The sequence below is a fragment of the Scomber scombrus genome, chromosome 21, assembly GCF_963691925.1.
Source record: "Scomber scombrus chromosome 21, fScoSco1.1, whole genome shotgun sequence".
Classification (NCBI taxonomy): Eukaryota; Metazoa; Chordata; class Actinopteri; order Scombriformes; family Scombridae; genus Scomber; species Scomber scombrus.
In genome coordinates, this window is record NC_084990.1 from 10,526,449 (window position 1) to 10,549,849 (window position 23,401).

Here is a 23,401-nt window from a genome sequence, read left to right on the forward strand (position 1 = left end):
AAAAGATAAATATAGCTCATTAAGTTAGTTCTTACTTACTAATAAGCAGAAAGAAGACGTGAAGAAAACTTAACATTAAAACCATACCATACTTTACAAATAAATGAATTTTAATGTTAAGTTATTCAATTAGTACAGTGCCTGCTTGTATTAAAAGCTGAAATCACTGCCAAATACTTTGGTCTTAAGATGAAGCAATTCTGTCATAATGGCCATTACGATGCTCCTCATCAACATGTGTGCAGTCACTGTCGCGTGTGACCTCACTGGTAAATATATTTAATAATTCAAGAGTCCATTCGTAAGTGACAGCGCCACCAGAAGAACACAATCCCCTCATGTGACACTCCTCATGACGTAGACATCTGCTCCTCACAATGTGCTGCTCTCTAGTTTCAGATCAACCTTCATTTTCTGCTTCTCCATGACCGCCTCCAACTCCGTGGCCCTCCTGGCGTCCTGCAGACGATGAAAACAAGTTAATGGTGAAACAGTCTGCGCGTTACTGTCAACGATGCAGTGTGGCGATAGGCTGATGAACTCATTTACCTCTAGCATGGACTTCTGCACAGTGAGCTGGCTGTACACTCTGGCGCCCTCATCTGGAATAACAGCTCGTAGCTCTTCCTTGTTGAGGGAGAAGAGCTGGGCGCCTGTCAGCACTCCCAAACACGTCACCGTCCTGCGGGACACAAAACACAAATGACTCTTAACAACACACTCCAAAACAATAAAGAATCTACATCATGATAACATTGACACGGAATGCACACACAACCCTCTTACGTACAGTAGTTCATTACATTTTCTATCTTTTCTATTTCCATTCAGAGGTATAAATCAGTGTTAATGGATCTTTTATCACTCCCAGTATGTAAACCATTGTGGTTAATCTGATCTGCGGTCACCAGTTGTGACGTTATTACTTACGGTTCACTGAAGCCCTTCCCCCTGAGCCACTCGGCCACTTCTTCTGGAGGGGAGTGGTAGTCCAGGGGAACAGAGGTGTCTGATGAACGGGGGATGACCAGGGGTTTGTTCAGATGGGCCTTTCCATTGGTCAGCCTCTGGAGCAGCTCGTCATTCACCAACATGACTGAGAAGATGGGAGATGAAAGAAATAACGGTGATATTAAAGCCTTTTAATGGCCAAATAATAATGTGGCTCCATGACTCAATAGAGCACAAGAGTCAGGCATCACACAATTGAAGGCAATCATCATAGAAATTATGAGTTAATGTTTATCTTTTTGTGTGTGTTATTGTATGAGTAGAATTCAAATTATTATTTTTTGTGTTATAAATTCAAAAGATGCAGAACAGCCATTCAATGGACCTTGAGAGATTTTTTTTAGACCCTCATTTTAAAGTGGTACTGAGTTTTGTTTCCAATTAAAGGACTCTCATTCTGTTTGAGCAACATGGGACAGAACCCGTCAAAAACCAAACTGTACAATTCAAATGATACAAAATGATCCACCACTGTCCATCCCATATCTTAATTTGTGTTTTCTAATCTCTGACTCACACTTAAACAGCACTATTGCAGGACTGCAGGGCATTATAGCTCTCTATAGTCAAACCACCTTATCACAGCATTTAAATGTGTCACATTCACACCTCCTACACACTCATACTGTAGCTTGGCACCTTTATCTGTGTCCTCTGCAGCTGCTATATGTTGGCTGTACGGCGGTAAACTGCGTGGGCGCTGTGGTGACGGGGCCTGAGGCGCAGCAGGAGGGCTGGGTGGAACTACAGAGAAAGTCTTGGCGAGGGGAGGCGGAGCTGGAGCCTGCGGGAATGTGGAGCAGAGAGAGAGAGAGAGAGACTGGAATTCACTCAGGTATGTACATGTGAGAGCACCTGTGCGATATGGAAAGTCAGGCAGTTCAAAAAAAAAGTGCGACCCCATGTGAGCGCTTGCGCTTACGCTGGGGGGTCTGTTGGTGACGGGGCTGTCTATGTGAGCCATGGGTTCCAGGATGTTGAAGGGAACAAAGCCGATCTGGTTGAACCGATTACGACACTTCCACCAGCGCTTGGATGACTCAATCACCTGTCACACACACACAGAGGTTGCTGTCAGTGAGATGTATCAACACCATACACCCAACAAAAATACCACTTTATTCAATAATGCCCCCCTCTACTCATTTAGATTTTATGTATCTACAGCCTTTGTAATTAACATAATTCATATTATTACATTAAGAGCTTGTGCTTTTATTGATTTCTCTTTAACACTGAGCAAATTACATCTACTTTTAAAGGCCACGTTTATTTAAATTGACAGTTTATATGAGGTTTAGTTGAAAAGGGTTTAGTAGTTAAAGCAAAATAATATTTTTCAATCTTTGGCAATGTTTCTACATTTTGAAGACAGGTTAATGACTAAATTATTGTAGATTGTAGTTATATACTTCTCTGTCATTTTTGTTTATCTGACTGCTAATTGTAGAAAATAAGCTTGCATTGTTATCAGAAGACGAGTTGATTGTATGTCCTTCATTAAAATGATGTAATGTCTTAGTTTTTCCAGTGATCTTGGTAAATGTGTCTTTTATTAATTTGTACACATCAACAAAAATCAGGCTGCAATGCAAAATATAAATATAGGGGTTCCTGAGAAGTACATTTCTTTTTTATTTCATTTTACATTTTTAGAATTATCATAAAAATCTGTTTAAATTTTGACTAAACTAATGAATGCATCCTCACATGAATTTTCTAACTGGACTACCAAAGTGTTTTTCTGAGGTAATCTTCGTTAAAACACAGATACTTAAAAACCAAGAGGAATAATTAGATCAAATTTACTCAAAATAGGTTGCAGACAACAAAAGAACGCGAGACTGACATTTACTAATCGAGGCGTATACTGAATATTGGCAACACAGACATCAACTTTACTGACACACTGCTCTAGGGGGCAACTTCCCACATCTTCCCCTACTTGCTACATCACAATGAGCACATGTAATCGTGACTTCATTACCTCTAGTGTCTCGCCCTGTTGCACTGAAAGCTCGCTGCTGTTCCTGGCGATGAAGTCGTAACTGCAGGTGTAGAGTCTGTCAGGCTCCGGTGGGAGTTGGCTGCTGTCTCTGTGGAGGAAAGCAGGCAGATGATGTTATCATGCAGAGGGAGGTTAAATTATAACAGCTGATTGAGTCGCTTCTAAAAAAAGTGACCTACGTTTCATCGCCGACGTGGGTTTCAGGAGGCCCGACTGGTTGGGGTGGCTGTGGCTGTGGCTGTGATTGTGGCTGCTGCTGCTGCTGCGGGTGAAATCGAGGTGGACAGTCATGAACAGGACACATATGGGCATAAACAGGTAGAGAGAAATAAATAAGGGGTTGAACTTTGACAGTTTCCTTTCCCATGGGTAAACTTACAGGCAACTAGCCAAGAGAGTAAAGATGAGTCAAAATATCCTCCTTTAGTTAATTATCAACCAACACAAAAATATGCAGTACTGTATATAAGAGGCAACTTTTATGAAACACTTTGATGTGTCCTGCTTATTTATTATAAACAGTATGAAAAGTGGAGCTCTGGTTCTCATTGCTCTTGATATTTATTCATTATTGTGCACCTGTTGTTATGTTCAACTACCTGTGTTGCACTTTTACACATTTTGAGCACTCCTCTCTTTTGACACACAACGTAACAATTGTCACACACAGGTATTTCGTACCTCTTGTTTTCCTCGGAGGGCTTCATGTTTGTGTTGTGACTCGACTGGATCCTCCCAAACCTGCCCGTCTGCCCTTGAGGCTTCTGGCTTCCATCCGTCCCAGAACACAGGGGTGTACGGAGGTACAGGCCCTCTGAGCTGAGAGCTGAGGGAGCAGTAAATATCATCGCACTTGAGTTTTACTTCACAGTTCCACCAAAAAAAATCTCACTGATCACTGATAAACTGTGTTCATCCACTTTTGTTGAACTTAATACCAGTTTTGTTTCTGCTTGGTGCCAGAACATTTTCATAGCTAAGAAATCCCCCTAAAATATGTGTCCTATCATCAATTATATTGGTGGATGGGTAGAAATATATATTACACTATAATTCTCAAAAAAAATGATTGGTTGAGAAGATTTTTAAAATAAAGTTTCACAGTAGGAATCTTCATCAAATAAAAGATTGATGTTGCCAGGCAGACGATATCTTATACAAACAACATCTGATAAGCTTCTATCAGCTTGATTTATTCACATTAATAAAAAAAGACAGAGGTAGAAAGAATTAAATCAGAATTACCCAGGCAATAGAAAAGGAAAACTGTTTTATTGTTATCGCCAAAAACATTTTCCATGTAGTGGCCCCATATAACTGTGATTAACAAGGTCTCGGATGGCAGCGATTGCTGGTACTGACCGAGGGAGTGTCCAGTTGTGGCCCAGAGATATCCACAGCTGCCGCTCTTCTTCATTAAGGTTGTCTTGTAGCAGGGACACAGCAGAGCTGGTCAGGGCGGGGCTGATCACCGACGCTCCGAGAGCTGGCCCCCCTGTCGTTTTCACCATCTGAACACACCCAGAAACATCAAAACTAAATTTAACACTCCCGCTCTGCAAAGACAGGCCTGTTAATGAGAGTTTAAGCACAGCTGGTGTGTTTAAACTTTATACACAGATCAGACTTGTTTGATTTATTGGCACATTAAAATGATGAATTTTCTTTTACTGGAGCGCTGACAATAAGAACACAGATCCACACAAAAGCCTATCAGATACAATGACAGTTAAATGCAGAGTCACCTGCAGTCCCAGAAATATGAGGTCAGTCAAATATGTCATAATGACTGCCTGTTTCCATTCAGGCATGCCAGCATACACAAATCAAACACACACCCATTTCACCTTTGATTCTCTTGTGGACTGATTCACACCTGAATGGAAAAATTCAGGCAAAGGGCCTTTCAAACTGTATCAAACATAAACTGAAACACACCTGAAATTCAGTGTCAGGTGATGCGTGTTTTGCAATTTGCAAATTTGTTGTGGCATCAAGAGATAAAAGGCCAACAAGTCATCAAATAAATAAGTAGATGTCAGCATATTACAAATATTTTTTTAAAAATCTGATAACATTTGCTCTTAAGAATGATATTTCAATATTTGCCTATCAGAGATATATCAGTAATGGCTGATACTGATATATCCTGGGCTGATTTTTTTTATTTAAAAGTTGTATAGACAGCATTTTATGTAACTTTGATCTATTGTCTTTACTCAAGTTTAACTATATATGTATATTTGTTGTTAAATTTGTGCATTTTTAAAAATGTATAATCATTTGTAATTATTAAATTCCCAGTGAAGTTTAGTGTTTCAGTACTTTTGGACAATAAAGTTAATTGTGAAACTGTAAAATATCCTGCCTCCATTACATATCTTTGTCACAAGTGTTTGATATTTGAGGGATCATTGCAAAATATGTGTGTTTATGTATATCTAAGCGTATATCGGCATTGTTCCCAAAAATCCATTATCGGTCGGGCTTTACTGCATACAAATACGATAAGATCAAACAGACGCATTTATCAAGTGTATCAGACTATCACACAGGGAACTGCCCTCTGTAAATACTGCATAAAACTGGTAGTTTCTGACAATTGACATTGCTAACTACACTGACGACTTTCTATAATTATCACATGACACATGCTTACAGGCTGTTGTTTTTTTTACACTTGAATATTTTTGTCCTGGAACGTACCATTATATCCTCACTGTGAATCATTAGGTCAATCATTAAAATAACATCTATTATGTAACTGATATCTACACCTTTTTCCTCCACTGCACCCATGTAGTAAATAATATGACACAGTGATGAGTATAGAAGTGAGATATATTTTAAGATGTTTGTCATGCCCCCCCTTAGGGTTTCCTTTTAATCTGTGCTGCTATAAAAGGCGAGGCCTGGTGTTTGGAGCAACAGGTGTTGTTGATGACGTACAAGTCGGGATAGACTCACTCACCATATCCAGAGGTTTGAATACATAATGAACGAGCTCCTCCGATGAAGGATTGGAGATGGTTGATCTCAGACGGGCCTTTGAAGAAATAAACAGAGACGCTTAATACAAAGTAGCACAGCAAGATAATCAGAATAATGAAATATGACCTGACTGAATACACACCAACAGGCTAAAGCAATATTTGAATTTCTGGAAGATATCAATGAATTCCTCCTCTGGTGGGGGGCGAGCCTTTGCAGTGAGTAAATCCTCTGTGATACAAAAAATACAAGAAAGCACAGTTATTAGGACTCAAATCTTTGTTATTTTGAGCTTTAAATGGTATTTATGTGAATAATATCTGCAAAAAATATACCCTTGTCTTCACCTTCAGCACTCTGCTTTTTGCTTTTCTTCTTTTTCTTCTTCCTCTGGTTCAGTACTGTTGCAGCCTCTGCAGTCTGCTGCAGCTTGGCCATGAAGGTCTCGATGTCGTCGAAACAGTGATTGAGGATCCCCTGAAAAGAAGAGAGAACTTGTTTTTTGTGCTGCTCCGAAATAAATCGCAACCAAGAGGTGAATGGAAAAGCCAAAAACTGTCTGCGAAGATGATGACGAGGAGGCGTACCACTTCTCTCTCCGCTCGCAGGAAAGATATATCAGGTCCGCCGTTCACACCGTTTGCTGTTGTGAGAGAGAGGAGAGGATTCAGTTCATCCATTTTCATTCACGGCCCTGGTTCCTGCAATTGGAATTCCTGCTCCCCTTTTACTCCTGAAACCCATCCCCTTACACACACAAACACACAATGCATTCCCTGTGCTCCTGTGAGCCCTTTACCTTAAATACCTCTCACTGTGTCCTTTCCTTTTTCTTACCTTTAAATCCTTCCTTTTCCTTTATTTTAAACAGTTTTACACCAGCAAAGGATTTTACTCTCACACACAAGCATTCATGTAAAAAAAAAAGTTATTTTTCTCACCTCTTGGTCCAGGGTAAGGTGGAGGGTTTGCTGGTGGGGGATTTGGAGCATGTGGGATGGGGGGGCTTGGGATGTCGAAGGGGTCGATCATTTCACCCCCACTCTGAGGAAGCCTGAAAAGGACAAGAGAAGAGTTTGCTCCCAATTTGATCACTGCTACACTCTCACAACATCTCACTACAGGTTTACTGGTGATAAACTTCTTGTTGCTGATGGCGGCTGCTGTTCACTCAGCACCATCACAGGAAACACCCTTTTCATTGAGAGCTTAAAGAAGTCAAGCTACACGTTTGATTGTCAGACAGGCTCATCCTCATTCTGAGAGCCTGAAATGGTTGCAACCTTTTACAGGAGGACGTCTCTGATCGGTGAATCCAGTCAGACGACGTAATCTTCTATCAACACACATAATACGGTGTTTCTGAAATTCAATCCCACAGCCCTTATTCCACTATGAAAGTACCATAAACAGCCTGACAATGCTTACTCATGACTATACTCTTTATTACATGCAACACCTAGCTTTAGTCTAAACTCTCCTTTAAAACAAATCAGCAAGAAGCCAGCTTTGAATAAAAAGGATGGATCCGTTCAGTCCAAAACTTTGATGTTTGCCTCACTCTGAGCTTTATGCAAATACACTCAGATAGCTGATTTGAATCGTTCTGTCGCTTTCCTGAATCACATCTGAACCCCACCCGTCTCTCCTTACCACATGTGTCTGTCCTTCACAAATCCTTTAAAAGAGACAATTTTCAAAGCAGATAAATCCGTTCAGGGCCCAAGCTGCCGTCATACGTCCTCTGTTCTCTTTGCTTTCTGTCACAATGGTCTTGTTATCTCTGTCACACCTTCCTAAGTTATGTGAAAACCGGTAAAACAAGTTGGTCTCTCTCTCTCTCTCTCTCTCTCTCTCTCTCTCTCTCTCTCTCTCTCTCTCTCTCTCTCTCTCTCTCTCTCTCTCTCTCCCTCTCTCTCTCGCAGCTGTTTACACTGTCCTCTGCCCTCTCTCTCTCTCTCTCTCTCTCTCTCTCTCTCTCTCTCTCTCTCTCTCTCTCTCTCTCTCTCTCTCTCTTGCTCAGACAGGTGGATGGTGACACCAGTCTGCGTTGAGTCAATGGAAAATAATACAACGTGCAACAAGAGAGGCGAAAAAGCAAACAATTGAATGTGAGATGTGTCTAACTAACTATTGTATTTCTTTTCTTCTTTATTTTGCTTGGCTGTCCATTAACTGCCTCTCTGTACTTTTTTCTCTTTAAAAACATTGTGAAACACACAATAAATCACCAGACCTGTAAGTTTCAATGTTAAAAGCTTAATCAGAACAACTGTTGATGTTTTTCTTATGTATTTGTGTCATTTTTATTGCTTTAAAGACCATCACCGTGACCGTGATGTTCACTGTACCTGAGGGCATCGGGAGGCTTCTTAGTCCTGTTGCTGGTGGAACCTGAAACTGAGCGTGCGATGACGTCGCAGATTTTCTCCGCCTGTGACGCAGTGAGAAAAGTGGCATCGCTTGTAAAACTTGAACCACACTGAGTCAGACAGAAGAGTTGCTCAGGCGTCATCACTCACCTTCACGGTCTCGCAGCTGAAGAAGTGGATGTCTGGCTTTTTCTGGTCGGCGCTTTGGCAGACAAGGAGAAGCAGGGACGGGAAGAGTTTTTCAATGTCGATGGCCTCACAGCGGTAGATGGATTTAAAAGGGTAGTGCTCCAGCTCGTCCTGCGTGAGAAGATGATACTGAAAGTCATTATGCATGCTGATGTCACCTACATTCATCCTGTTTAATCCCTCACAACACCCCCCGCCCGCACCTCTTCCCCTTCACTATCGTGCATCTGTCCCTCACCTGGCTCTGTGTGTCCCGGAGAAGAATGGCCTGTGCTCCGATATCCAGGAACATCTGTTGACTCCACAGCTTTTTGTTGTGAGCCAGGACGGAGAAGCGTGACTGGGCCTCCTCCACGCTATGCACGTCCCCATCCTGGAGCGAAAACGTCAGCAGGTGCTGCAAACACGGAAACAAAAGTAAAGGATGAGGAAGTAGGATCTCGGGTTGAGAAATGGGTTGAGTTCAAGGTGTATGTGTGGCAGACGAGACTCACGTTAACGACATATCGTGAGATGTTTGTCATCCTTCTTCCAATGTGTCAGCTGCTCTGGTGGTGAGAAAATAGAGAGAAGTCTATATAGGTAGCTTTAGAAAGGGAGAGCTGATTATGGTCCCATTCAGAAAACATTTCAGGTGGAGTTACAAAGGGTGTTGTCAAAGGACCTTTGATCCACTCTGACACTGATGGATTTGTTCCTTTAAAGCAGGCATCAGTTTTCAGCTCAGCTATTTATTTCTATAACCTGAACTATTAACTCTTAACTGGTACCTGCAAAAGAAACATCCTCATTCAAATTTTCCCTTCACCCTATTTCAGTGTACGTCAGCCTGCGCCTATATCTGATTCAATAACATGGGCTTAAGCTGTGCGAGTAAGCCATCCAACCAGTCTGACGACAATACACTGTATCTCATCATCCAATCTCTGTGCTCCTCTATGACCATCAATACTGGATTCACTAGTATCAAGAGAACAAACGTAGAGTATCACTTACATTTCCTTAAGACTGCTTTCATCAAAAATGCTTGGACAAAATGTGTCTACATTATGTTTGTTCATACATTCAGTATCAAACAGGTGAGGTTATAGAGATGCATCAGCAATTTATACACACTATTCTTAAGTTTAAAAAAGTTTAAATTCATACACCAGCATGCCTGAGAATGATTGTCTCTGTACAATAAGCATATCATCCTGTTAATAACAACCGCAAAACACATGATTAGACATGATATCTGGATCTGATTTGAGTGCTGCCACTGCAAGAAAGGCCTGTTTGTCTTTGCCTGAGGACTTTCTCACAGATCATAATGCTTATTGGGAGCTTAACAGTGTGAAAAACACACTCCTTTGTACCCTGCAATGAAAATCTATCTATCTTGCACCTGAATAATTTACCTGGATGTGCACACATTTGGTCCCATCTGTATTTCAACCCAATTTGGAAGGAAAATGTTTGGTCATTATTTTACAAAATGATAAACGTGTTGTAATAGGAACATAGCCCACATACAGTTAAGTGTAGAGGATGTTTTTCATTTTGAAATCAATGTCAGTAAACTCTCAGAAACGATTAAATTAACAGTGGCAAGATGTTTTTCAAGCAGCTTGCCAAACCACCACAAATAATCAATCAATAGCACCACACACACAAAAAAAATCAAATGTGATGAAATTCCACAGACTTAAGTTAAAGGTTACTGTTCATGTTCAAATCAGGTGCTTTCAAATCTTACAAGTTCTGACGCTTATCATTCATTACACCAGTCCCAAATACCAGCCACAGAGACTGGTGATTGTAAATATGTTTAATCAACTTACCAAGGTTGATAGTCTTCCAGCACTTTATTCCTGATGTCAACAGCTGTGTATGGGTGTTTTTTAAAACTGAGAATAAAATCTGTCCTGTGTCTCAGTGTGACTGCAAGTGTTTCACTCCCCACCCTCCTCTCTTTGGCATTGAAAGCTTTTACAGAGGTGTGTCACCTTGCACAGTCCCGCCCAGTTTACCACCCCACCTTAGAGATAAAATATTTACTCATTCGTTCTCCTGTACACCTACATACTGACAAGTGTGCATATTTTACATTTTTTTGGACACACTTTGGGGCAACTGTGCAGAGGTGCAGCTAACAGCTACTGTATTTCTTATGGGAATTTAGGGGAATTTGCAACCAAATCACCAGACATCTTTATCCAGGGTGGGGGGGCGTCCATAGGTGGTATGTGTGAAAAAAAAAAAATAGGAAAGTGGGGTATCACATTTCATAACAGTCCTTAACTGGAGGTCGACAAGCCTCCAGTTGATGCACCAATAGAGGAGATAGGAGGAGTCAGGTGGAGTGACAGCAAGGAGGGTTAGTGCTTGACTTTGGTTTGAGGACATCTGGATAACTTTTCAGTAATCTCTACTGTTTGACACCACGAGGTATTTATTGCCTTTTTAATACATGCATGCTAGTATATGTGAATGAGTAGATTACACTGTAGTTATGGGTTGGTATTGGTGTGTTTTGTTTACCTCCATAACTGGCATACGTGGCAGACAGTGTGTGTGTGTGTGTCTGTATGTGTGTGTATGACTGTACAGTGCAATACAGATAAATGTCACTCTGCCAGGTCGGTGTGACTTTGGTGACGCCTCTGGGACTTTGATGAAAAGAAGTAGTTTAATAGTTTTGCACATTGTAATCATTAATGCGGGTATAAGTTTCTATTGGTGGACGTGACTTAATTCAAGTTGACTTGAAAAAAACATGTTTTATGATAGAAGTCTACTATTGCATCAGCTTTCATGTCTTTTTTCCCCTATTAACTAAAATGTGAAAACGAAACTGTAGATAAAGAAAGAAAAACTGTCACAAATTAAAATAGAGAAAGTAAATATTTGCCACGTGTTATGTTTGACATTCAGGGAGGTGTCAACTGATTCAACTTTTCTTCAACATTGTCAACCTTACCATTTAAAGTGATGCGTTTTCAACTTTTTTTTCCTACAATAAGTTGCTGTGGTCCAGTTTTCACTGTTGAACGGAGTCCTTACCTGGCATCACACAGCGTTACATGTCCTAAAACGAATAGGGACAAGTTTATGCTGCGTTCACGGCCCTTCGTGTATGTGGGCACAAATGGTTGCAAATAGCTGTCGAGTTGGGTCTTCATTTAAATTGTCAACAGTCCCTTTTCATTACAACAGTGGGGAAAGTAACTCGACTCCTGAACTTACTTTTTTAAAAATTTCAATGTATCCATTCTCTGCTACTTTATTCTTCTTCACTATTTACAATTCAAAGGGAAACATTGTAGTTTTGTATCCATGAAATGTAATTAATTGAGAGCTATAGTAATACTAATATTTCTTAGTTTAAAGTTCAAGATTTAGTGTACTACAAATATATAAGACAAGCATATAAATATAATCAGGGTTGGGAAGGTAACTTTGGAAATGTAATAGGTTACAGATTACTAGTTACCTATTTAAAATGTGATAAGCATTGTAACTATTTCACTTCCCTAATCAAAGTAATGTAACTTATTACATCTGATTACTTTTCTAACGAATGTTTTCAGTTTTGGGGTAAGTATAGGCCTACCCATTAAAGTCTAAGTTCAGTTGTTTTTTTACGGACACTGACATGATGTATGAGGGAGATTATTTCTTATAAAGCAAGATTTATCTCTCATTTGAAAATGTATTCATTAGTTCATGTAGATTTTGGAATATAAAATAAAGATATTTGATGGAAAAATCCAAAAGTCTGGCATGGGCTTAATTGGTAGTGTGACACAATTTAAGCCCATGTGTGTTGTCATGATTTATTAACAAAATATAAAAAAAAATTTAAAATAATTAAAAACAGCAATATTGTATTCAGTAACATGTTAAATATTAAAAATGAGGAAAAAACTATCTTACTGAGCTAAATCTTAAAGGTCTGACTTCAGATGTAGCCCCCTTTGTAATCATCAACATTTTCTTAAGTAACTGTAATTATTACAGTTACACTTATTTTGTAATTAAATTGCATAACGCCACTACATGTAACTACAGTAGGTGCTCGCCAACACTGAATTTGATGTGTTACACATTTTATTTTACACATGATGATTTTATATACGTTTTTGCTGGTTCGGGGCAGTAAGCAGAACAAAACAAGCTATTTAAAGTGGGAATTTCGTTTCGATTAATCGATGAATTGTAAGAAAAGAAAGAAAGAAAAAAGAATCGACACATTAATCGATAAGGTAAATAATATAATATTTTTTACAGCCCGTGAACGCAGCATAGGGGTGGGCCATTGTATTGCATCACACGGAAGAAACAAAGCCACGACTACTACACTAGACCGCGATAATACACGCTGTGCAGGCGGTAAGAGAATAAACACATGCAACGCATCATAAATGTCTCTTTATAAATGTGAACATCTGCATAATTGTATCCTTTATGTTAGTGTTAATGTGAGGGAAAGAAACGGAAGAAGATGTTAGTAAAGTGACAGTCAACACGTGCTCATTTCCTCCTGTGAGCGGACGACAGGAGGATAAAAGAGACAAAAAGATGAATCCTCGACACTAACTTATCGGTTTTTCTAATTCTGCCTCATCTTAACGACATTTGCTGGTGGTCAAGACAGTTTGGTCTGTGTTTGGTTAAAAGATCCGTGTTTGGATGCTTGACTGACTCCTTCATACTTTAGATGTCGCGCCAAGACTCAACCTGCTATCGTTATTTATGAAGATGATGGTGATATGAACATTTGAAAGGATCTGGCTCATTATGTAGCTACTTGTTCAATGACAAAGAAGTTGCATGTATTGTGAAGTTTATGAGGACATAGATGCTTGTAGGACTCGTCCAGACTAATCAGGGATTATTTTACACCTGCGTTTCCGGTAAATGCAATTAGTGTAATTAACCAGCTGATTGGATAGAGGACTGCTCATATTTACAATAATATGCCAGTTTAGCCTCATAGTTATAAAAGGTTTGGACAAAATATTAGAAACTCCTCTCTGTTAATCATAAATTAATTGAAAACCAAACTCCAATCTCCATAATGACTCCTCTCCAAGACAGTTTAATATAACCTGCATGATTGTAACATGTATTGCAGGACTGTTGTCATTAGACTGCATTAGTTTTTGTAGGTGTATCTTAACTAGGGCTGCAACTAGCAATTATTGTCATTACCGATGAATCTGTTGATTGAATTAATCTGAATCTATCAGTTGTTTGGTCCATAAAATGTCACAAAATGGTAAAAAATGTCAGTTTCCCACAGCCCAAGGTGATATGGTTGAATGTTTTGTCTGAATCCAAAGATTTCTAGTTTATCATCTCAGAGGACAGAAACCACAAACATTCACATTTGAGAGGCTGGAATCAGAATTTTAAAATGTTCTTCTCAAAAAATGACTCAAAACAATTAATCTATTACCAACTTAGTTGGCAGTTAAATTAATAGTTGGCAGTTAATCCATCATTAATCGTTGAAGCTCATATCTAAGTTGGCAACTGGGTGTTAACACATACACACCCACCCCTGCCACCACCAGAGTGGATCAATTAACAGTATAATTGCATGTTGGGGTCAGAGTAATGAATCTGTTTGTGGCACACAGTGGACTGATCAGCATCTGTTGAACAGCTTATCAGTTGTCTAAAAAGTCCTCATAAATCCATAAAAACCAGCAGTGGTTCTTTATTCATTTGTTCCGACTAGAGTTTCTTTATTATTTTCTTTTGCCTCCTCTTGTGATAGATGGAGAAGCAGCCCTTGCCCACTGACGATGACAAGACAGGAACCACTGAGTCAGAAGTCGATGGCTACGCCGGTGAAGAGAGCCAGCAGGGCGCGTCTGAGCCCCCCGCTCGAGCTGGATGGAACAGTAAAATAGAGTATTTTTTGGCTCAAGTGGGATTCAGCGTTGGGCTTGGAAACGTCTGGAGGTTTCCATATTTGTGTCATCAGAATGGAGGAGGTAAGATCTATTTATGTCATCTGAGCTCGCTGGGGTTGGTGGTCAGTGTCGACATCACAGGATAAGCATGTGATTAAACAGAGACTATTAATACTAAGCTTATGTATAAGTATGTGTATTTATTAGAAGCATGTAAATGCATTAACTACAAACTATTTTCCTCCAAAACACACTATTTAGCATATTGTGTAGACATGTAAAAACTGGTTTCTATCTGTCGTCAGGGGCAACAATGTAAACTGTAACTGTGGAATAAGGACACAATTTATCACATTTTTATCTTTTTTTTTTGTTTCCTGCTGCATCAAGATGAAGTTATTTTTCAGCTTTAATAAGGCTTGCTGTCAGTTTGAAGTATATGTTTTTTAGTAGGATGGGGAAGACGTATTTCCAGTAGAACGTAGTATTGCAACACTCCTGCTAGTGTCTGCTGCAACTTTTTCTATTTTTGTTCAGTTTCAAATTGAGTGAAGTACTTTCTAACTGAGTGCCGGTCATCTTGTCTCCTCAGGTGCTTTTCTCCTCCTGTATGTGCTGCTGATGCTGGTTGTGGGTATTCCCCTGTTCTTCCTGGAGCTGGCAGCCGGTCAGGCTATTCGACAGGGCAGCATCGGAGTGTGGAAGTACATCTCCCCCAAGCTCGCAGGGATCGGCTACTCCAGCTGTGTGGTAACTTATAAGTTATTACTCAGTTCATGATTTGTAATGCATTCCAGGTGTCAGTAGTAGTCATTTTGTAATAAATGTCTGATTTCCAGATTGACTTTTGCCAACAAGGTCACAAAAGAACAATGAAGTAGTTGTTCAAATAACAAAGGTGATGGTGTAATAGCTACAAGGAGGGAGACTGTGGCTTTCTTTGGGTTATTTTCTATCAAGGCTATCGTTGATGGCAAATTTCCTTTTCCTTTTTTTCCTCTTCAATATTAGTAAGCAACTGCAGCCGTACAGAGAGAAGCACTCACTATTTGATTCTGTGAGACTGACACCCAAACCATATGTATTTATTTTAACAGCCCTGCCATAAATTCTACAAAGCTTAAACATTTTCAGTTATTGTTGACATTGTCAGAAAGGAGATAATTCTACTTTGTTAATTATTGAGGTAGTAGTCTGTGGTGATGGTGTAGGAAGTGTTAGTGCTATTATTTTGTCCACACCATTGACATACACAAGGGGGCAAAAATGGTAGGAACACTTTTCAATATAGTGAGCTCTAGTAAACCACCCCTACCCACTATGATCAATAATAAACTGCCATAAAATACATGTATGGCAAAGCTGTTATATTAGATTGCACTTGATAAAGTTCTCGCTGAGTGTATGGTAAATTGTATTTGCACAGTTGTCCTTTTAAATGATGATATCATTTCATTAACCTGACAGTCGTGTTCTCATATGTCCTCAGGTGTGTTTCTTTGTGGCTCTTTATTACAATGTGATCCTCGCATGGAGTCTCTTCTACCTTGGGAACTCGTTTCAGTCCCCTTTACCTTGGGAACAGTGTCCTCAACAGGGGAATTTAACGGGTAAATGCACAGCATAAAAGTTTTAAAACTGACAAGCAGCAGGAAAAAAAAAGTTAAACACATTAGCGGCAGTCACAAGAATGATGAATCAACTTTTTTTTCCTTTTTTCCCACATTAGTGCAGGAATGTGAAAAGAGCTCCCCTACCTCATATTTCTGGTACCGTAAAGCTCTGGATATCACAGACTCAATTGATGAGACGGGCTCATTCAACCCCTACATCGTCTGCTGTCTGCTGGCGGCCTGGACCATTGTGTGCCTGGGAATGTTCAAAGGCATCAAGACCTCTGTCAAGGTAACAGTCTGATCTGTTGTGGCACCTTGATGTCAGAGTGCTCATTTTTACTATTAAGGGAACTGTGCCAATTGAAAAAAGTGTGGTTTGATTATGATAATGTAAACTCGGATATGCATTTAAAATGATAGTGATTTTTTGTGAAAAATGTTAAATAGTCGGCTTGCTAAAAATACCCTTTTCTGAAAGTTAGCATCATTTTGCAAAATAAGAATGTGGTTAATTTAAGTTAGTTAAATGTGACAAGAGAAGATCTTAATTCACCTTACTGAGTTGTATGGTGAGCTACACTGTTTGGTCAAATCCTCGTCATGTGTTTGGTTTAGATTTCAGGGTTCCTTTGCGTGATGGAATCTCAGGAATGTTTGCCAGTGTTGACCCACTTTAAATAGCAAAATCCACATATTGTGTCTTTTAATTATAAGAGTTTTTTTAATTAGTGTTTTTTAAAAATTTTTTACACAGTTTGTTTTCCAAATGAGCATGAACAAATATTGTTTTACGTTTCATCTAGATGGCATTAGTGGTCCGGTAGTTGTTTCTGTTTACTGAAAAAACAGTGTAATCCTGCCTGGAACAAATATATCAGGAGGAGGGGTGTAACATATTATTTACTGTAATTTATGTTCAAGCTCTCATCTAAAGGGGTAGTTTAATCCTGCACAGGCTGACATCAGGTGTTTCACACTATTACTGACTTAAGCACCTGGCATCTTGATTACAAGGACCATATGTTCAGTGTGTAATGAGCAGTAGGAATTACACTTCAGACTGGAGGAAACTTCAGTCATCTTTGTGTGGAAAATGTTGTTGAGTGGCAAAATGAGTAGGATTCATAGGGGAACAAGATGAAAGATTGCACACACACACATATAGATTCAGAATTGAATGCTGTGTTTAAAGTGGACAGATAAATTTACATGTTAATGTGTCATGTTTTCTCACCTCCTAGGTGATGTATTTCTCCTCCATCTTCCCTTACTTGGTGCTGTTCTGCTTCCTTGTGCGTGGACTCATGCTTGATGGGGCCCTAGATGGAATCACCTACATGTTTTACCCCAGGGTATTTACAGATTAAAACCAGTCTAAATATAGAAAAAGAAAGACAGATGTGAATATTTTCCTAATACATCTGTTCATACATTTGCAGCTAAAAATCTGGGCAGACATACAGGTGTGGCGGCAGGCAGCCACGCAGGTCTTCTTTGCTCTGGGCCTCGGCTTCGGGTCCATCATCGCCTATTCCTCCTACAATCCCAAGAACAACAACTGCCACCGCGATGCCTTCACCGTCTCCTCTATAAACTTCCTCACATCCATACTGGCCACCCTGGTGGTGTTTGCTGTGCTCGGCTTCCGCGCCAAAAATAAGGCCATGAAATGTATAGTCAGGTATGTTTAAATATGGCATCGATCTGTATCTGGACTAGGGATGAAGTGATTAATCCATTTCACTATTAACTGCACTTTAAAATGTCACGATTTTTAAACTTTTTAAAGGCTCAGTTACAACAAGTGTTTCTGTTGACATTATGGTTATTTTTCTATGAACAGCGATTGTAGCGTGAGGAAAATTAAACAAAACTACATATAATATCTGATATATACAGCATATTTTCATGGTTGTATATTCTTTTGTCTTTTTCTTAGTAATGTAAAACAGCTGTCAGAGCTGATCAACAGCGGTTCTGTGGACACTATTAGGATACCACGCTTTAACTACTCTGATCCCAGCTCTGTGGCCCTGGCGGACTACAGGGACTGGTTTAAAGAACATGGGAACTTCACAGCCGGCATCACAGACTGCGACATGGAAAAAGAGATGCAGACGGTAAAGAGTGAGATTTTAAAACATTGTCATTTTTAAGAAACAAAATGTGACTGATCAGATTGAGGGATATTAACTCTTGGGTTGGCACTTGTGTTTGTATTCAGGGTGTGGAAGGGACAGGTCTAGCTTTTATTGCCTTCACAGAAGCCATGTCACTCCTGCCTGGCAGCCCTTTTTGGTCAGCGCTCTTCTTCCTCATGCTGCTCAACTTAGGACTCAGCACCATGTTCGGCACTATGGAAGGCATCCTCGCCCCACTCACAGACCGCTTCAAGACTCTGGCCAACAACAAGACCAAACTCACAAGTAAACAACTCTTTCACCTCTACCATTGTTTTAAGTCATCATGAATACACTCCAGATAGAGAGACCAGGACACTGTCACAACATAGCACATGTAGCTACTTTACGAAAACCTTGATTCTGCAATTCAGTTATTAGACGCATCCAGCAAAAACATACATGCAAATGCACTGAATAGATTTGGTTTATTGTTGGCATTTGAACAGCTGAGATTGTGAGAGGTCACGTCTTTTATTAAAAGGAGATACAAAAGGATACAGTTTTGTTTTTTTTGTCGTGCCTCAGACAACATTGTCACAATTAAAATGTCATCACCAAAATATTTCACTTTTGGCATCACGTTTTCGGTTTCCTCACTCCGTCATTTTGCCAAGTTGCAGCCACTAGATCAGTGTTTTCTCATCACCTGCCGAGAATGGGCAAATTCAGTACAAATCAATGGATGTAGTTTTCCAGGAGAAACTACAAACCACTGACCATCAGTACATGATTCCATGTGCTCTATCCTAACGTGTCTCTTATGATTTTTTTCCAGTTTTCAGCTGCATCATCGGCTTTGTGATCGGCCTACTCTTCACCCAGCGCTGTGGGAACTACTTTGTTGCGATGTTCGATGATTACTCTGCCACCCTACCACTCATCATTGTGGTGCTTTTTGAGACCTTCAGTGTGTCTTGGCTGTACGGAGCTGATAGGTGAGGTCTATTTTCAGAATGAGTTCTTGAACTCCTGAATTTAATGTCATTTTTAGTTTGAGTGTTTGTCATAAAATATATGGAATTTCTTAAAATTGGCCACTCTTTCTTTGAAGATTCCTTGACGACATTGAGGTCATGCTGGGCTGGCGTCCCCATGTCATTTACAAGTACCTGTGGAAATACATTTGCCCGCTAGCTATGGCGGGGCTGCTTGTAGCCACAACTGTTCGCATGATCATCACACGACCAGTTTACAGGGCATGGAACGAAGCTAAGGTATGGAGAATTATATCAAAGAGAAAAATGCACCTTTAATGTTTTAACACTGAAAACATAGCTATCAGAGTTCAATGCTGTATTGTGCTGCTGCATTTATGTTTTTGCTTTTGAAGTCTGAAGAAACCATTTTCTCAGTTAACAAAATGATGAGCAGCTTCAGGCAGTGCTGCCTAAAGACGTGTTGCATCTAGAGTCAACAGATGTTGTTTTTGTCTGCATTTAAAAACTAGCAAATGGTAAAGCAAGCTGTCTCTGGCTGCACTGTTACTCCTATTTCCTACTCAAGGGGAATAATTCATGGTGGATTTCTCTCATTTCACATTGCATTAAATGTTCATAGTAGTTTTGAAGTGCAGGTTGTTGAGTGATTCAATTGACTTCTTATTTTTTTCTTCAGGCTACTGAGGAGTTCCTGCAGTACCCCGGCTGGGCTCTGGCTGTTCTTGCTTTACTGATCATATTTGCGATGATGCCCACCCCACTGGGCTTCATCCACTCTATCATGCAGGACAGGATGAAAAAAGCATCCAGAGATACGGAGATCGGTCGGTACAGCATTGTTAGCACCGATGACAAGTGTGAAACTCCCATCACTGACATGTCAGAACTAGAACAAAGAAACGGGGCAGCTAATTCATTATCTTAAACTTTGGACTGTTGATATTACACCGTGAGAAATGACTTTCAGTATGCAGATACAATTTTAGTCCCTTTTTTATTTAATGTGGAAAATATGAATTCCAAACAACTCTTCATTTTACAATTGATCAAATCAGTGAAGACAATATTTATTTGTATTAGTTTGCAGTATAAGCCATAGACACCACATCATGATGTACTTCATCATTTCAATGAATATCCTAAAAACGATGAGTTTTTTAAAAACAATTTAAAAAAATCAGCAACCTTTTCCTTACATTATCTTATGGACAGACTTACAGTACATTGTATGATATGTTTTAAACCTTTTTTATAACTGCTGGTCATGATTTGAGGTGAGTTACAACACAAACATTGAGGCTGAATTATGACAGGAAAATCATGACATCACTGTATCTGTGAGCACATATACAGTACACATAACACTACACAGTTCTTATCGATTGCTGCATCTGTTGCTGCAGGATGAGTTGAGCAAATAGCTGTACATGTTTAGCAAGACTGTTACACCAAGAGAGGTGACGTTAAACACAGCTACAGTATTGATGTTGTTCACTACACAAAAGCCATAAAACCACGTTTAAAGCTCAAAGTATTAAGTACTGTGTCACCAGTTTGGTTTTACAGTTTGATATTATGTGGAATGTACACACATTTATCATGTAGCTGCACAATCATGTTAACATTTTCTGTTCAAACCAACCTGAAATAGCTGATAAAAGAGGTATCACACATTTTATTTATTTATTTTTTTCTTGTTTGGGTTTACAGGGATTAGCGTACAATCACTGTGTTGTTTTGTGATATCATGTCGGACATGGAAAAAAAAATCAAAGTTCCCATCACCCTGTTTTTATAATTGTCATGTTAGGCATTAACAGTAAGTGTATAGAAAAAAGTTTGTTAACATTAGTGTTGTAGAGCACACAGATACAAGGACTGTTGGCTGCCAGTTTTTTGGTAGCATGTAAATATGTATATAATATGTGTAAAAATGCACCAAGAACAATTGTAATTGAACACGTCTGGGATTGTCGGTCATATTTTTATTTGGAAATTGGAAGTTTGCATGAAGCGCTTTTTTCAGCATGGGTTTAGGAGGAAACTAGCTTAATTTTATAAAGCTATACAAAGCCACTGACCAGATACAATTTGGCATCTGTTCTGATTTAACTGCAGTATATGATACAATTAAGGTGTTGATCTTGCAAAAAATATTTTTTTAGACTTCACTGCCTGGCAGATTTTTGATAAGATTTCACACAAAGCCACATCACTTCGTCTTTTGTATTTTCGTAGCCAGTTGAATGAACTTGAATGCTGTTGAATGTACATGTACAAAGTGCCTTCAGATCTAACAAGGCTGATTGAACAAAATGTTAAAAGCATTCCAGCATATGTATAGTTTGAAAAACATTTCGTTTTGTAGATTCCCTTTTTAATAGTGTTATGTGTAGTCTGTATAAAAGGAGAAAATGTAATATAATGCTATTGCTATGTAATATATTGTTGCCATTCTTTTTATTAAAACATTTCTTTCAGCACTATATTGAAACAATCTTTCCTGTTATTCACAACAGTGCTGTTACTGTACAGAGTTTGCTTGCTGAACATGTACTGTTGAAGTTGTATTGCCTCTTGTGGAATGATCATAGTGTTGCTATTCTTATTATTGTCTGTGTTACCTACCCAGCCTGGTAAAATGGTCCCTAGATCATCTACCTGGCATGGAGTAAATGCTAGTAATTAATACGGAAGGTTCTCCCTTGAATAAGTCCATCTTGGCACATTTGACTCCCACCCACATTAAAACTGCTTTATTAAATGTGAGGTCACTCAATAATAAGTCATTAACATACAACAACTGTATCATCTCAATTAAAATGGACTCTCTCCTACTCTCCAAAACTTGGTTGAAATATACTGATTTTTTACGCCATTAAATGAGGCTCCCCCCCCCCCCCAATTTCTCTTAATTACACACCCCTAGGCTTTCTGGCTGCAGTCGAGGGTGGCCGTAATTTATAGGGATAACTTAATCTGCAGTACTGTACCTTGTGGTGAATTTTTCTTTTTTTGAATAACTTGCCTTTCATTCCTCATTATGTCACCCACCTAAAGGTCTAGAGATGCTGCAGTTTCTGGAGTTAAGAGAATATCTCTAATCATGTTCTCCAGCAAAACATTTCAGTCACCTTCTTTGTGTTGTCCATCTGCACCGTTATCTACTGGGAAGGTTGACACATACCCTCTGAGCAGCTGTGGCAACTGCAAATTTGAATAAGAGGAACATGAAGATTTGTTATTCTTGGTGACCTTTGATAACACAGGTTGCATCAGAAAATCTACCTGGTTGGAAATGTTTCATCTCAGCTCTCATGGACTGAAGGAGGGTTTTAGTTTGTCTCACTGTGTCTGTAAAAGTCTGACAGCTCATACTTACATAATAGTTGCAGATGGACTGAAACATGACGTTCAAGATCTCTGCTAAAGCAGCTGTTCTATTGTGCGTTTAATCTGCACACTGTTTAGACTGGTAGACATGGTAAACAGTCTTTGTTTTGCATTCATATCTGTTAGTCCTTGAGCAGTTTGATTGTCCTTGCAGTGCTGTGCTGACTATGGGAGTGAAAAAGGTGTTTTAAACCAACCAGCTCAGAAGATCAAATATCAGACTATAAAGAAGACAGAGCAGTATAAATCTCTGACTTTATATTGTAGTGTGAAAATGACCCAGCTACAAACATGTTTAACTCACTTAAAGATTTGGTCTCTATATGGACATATACTGCATAGTAGTTCTCCCTTATCCTTTATGTCAAGTTTGTTTTGACAGATTTAAAATCTACTTCTAGAATCCAGATCTCCTAATTGTCGATTAACATTGGACAATGATCATATAAGTAATTGTCTGCAACTAAATCAGAATCCTTCAGGTTATATATTTAGGTATTTCCCATATTTAAACAAAATATATATATGTTTACTAACTGCAATAGTTCTGGATCTTCTCTTGTAGATTAATTTTGTTTGACATGATAGTTGCCATATTATCAGGACTGAAAATGAGACACTAAGCAGTACATATATATGTCAGTAGGGAGCTCTGTTGCTCTTGTGTCCGTGCACTTTTCAGCTGAACATCATTGTGTTAGTTTTTAAGATATATAAAAATTCAAATCAGCAAGTCATGTGACATCAAACCCTTTAAGCTTCTATGTAGTTTGTCATTTTCACATTAGATATCA

General features: G+C 39.2%; 2 protein-coding genes across 2 annotated transcripts; one reads left to right on the top strand and one right to left on the bottom strand.

Moving 5' to 3' along the window:
* Positions 1 to 372: 372 nt before the first annotated feature.
* eps8l1b (EPS8 signaling adaptor L1b) lies at positions 373 to 9,095 on the bottom strand. Its single transcript, XM_062442824.1, has 18 exons — positions 9,066 to 9,095; positions 8,810 to 8,968; positions 8,533 to 8,682; positions 8,362 to 8,444; positions 6,952 to 7,064; positions 6,598 to 6,653; positions 6,358 to 6,487; positions 6,153 to 6,241; positions 5,991 to 6,065; positions 4,382 to 4,530; positions 3,701 to 3,845; positions 3,199 to 3,281; positions 2,999 to 3,107; positions 1,934 to 2,059; positions 1,651 to 1,795; positions 931 to 1,096; positions 550 to 682; positions 373 to 459 (listed from the first exon to the last, which is right to left on the bottom strand). The coding sequence occupies exons 1-18, from the start codon at positions 9,093 to 9,095 to the stop codon at positions 373 to 375; spliced, it is 2,028 nt and encodes a 675-aa protein (XP_062298808.1).
* Positions 9,096 to 10,942: 1,847 nt separating this feature from the next.
* LOC134003069 (sodium-dependent neutral amino acid transporter B(0)AT2-like) lies at positions 10,943 to 21,700 on the top strand. The gene is made up of 12 exons (XM_062442188.1): positions 10,943 to 11,001; positions 14,339 to 14,558; positions 15,070 to 15,227; positions 15,967 to 16,087; positions 16,207 to 16,382; positions 17,335 to 17,445; positions 17,533 to 17,774; positions 18,033 to 18,213; positions 18,318 to 18,519; positions 19,052 to 19,211; positions 19,328 to 19,490; positions 19,891 to 21,700. Exons 2-12 carry the CDS (start codon positions 14,339 to 14,341, stop codon positions 20,137 to 20,139), a joined length of 1,983 nt encoding a protein of 660 aa, XP_062298172.1. The 5' UTR covers positions 10,943 to 11,001; the 3' UTR covers positions 20,140 to 21,700.
* The last annotated feature ends 1,701 nt before the right edge of the window (positions 21,701 to 23,401 follow it).

Excerpts from the sequence above, each read along its gene's own strand:
- eps8l1b (XM_062442824.1), bottom strand. The coding sequence starts at position 9,095 with ATGACAAACATCTCACGATATGTCGTTAAC. Across the intron at positions 7,065-8,361 it reads AAGCCTCCCGATGCCCTCAG|GCTTCCTCAGAGTGGGGGTG; the intron begins GTACAGTGAACA and ends TGTCCTTTTCAG. Across the intron at positions 6,488-6,597 it reads TGCGAGCGGAGAGAGAAGTG|GGGATCCTCAATCACTGTTT; the intron begins GTACGCCTCCTC and ends TCTTCTTTTCAG.
- LOC134003069 (XM_062442188.1), top strand. The coding sequence starts at position 14,339 with ATGGAGAAGCAGCCCTTGCCCACTGACGATGACAAGACAGGAACCACT. Across the intron at positions 17,446-17,532 it reads CCTACATGTTTTACCCCAGG|CTAAAAATCTGGGCAGACAT; the intron begins GTATTTACAGAT and ends ATACATTTGCAG. Across the intron at positions 17,775-18,032 it reads GCCATGAAATGTATAGTCAG|TAATGTAAAACAGCTGTCAG; the intron begins GTATGTTTAAAT and ends TCTTTTTCTTAG.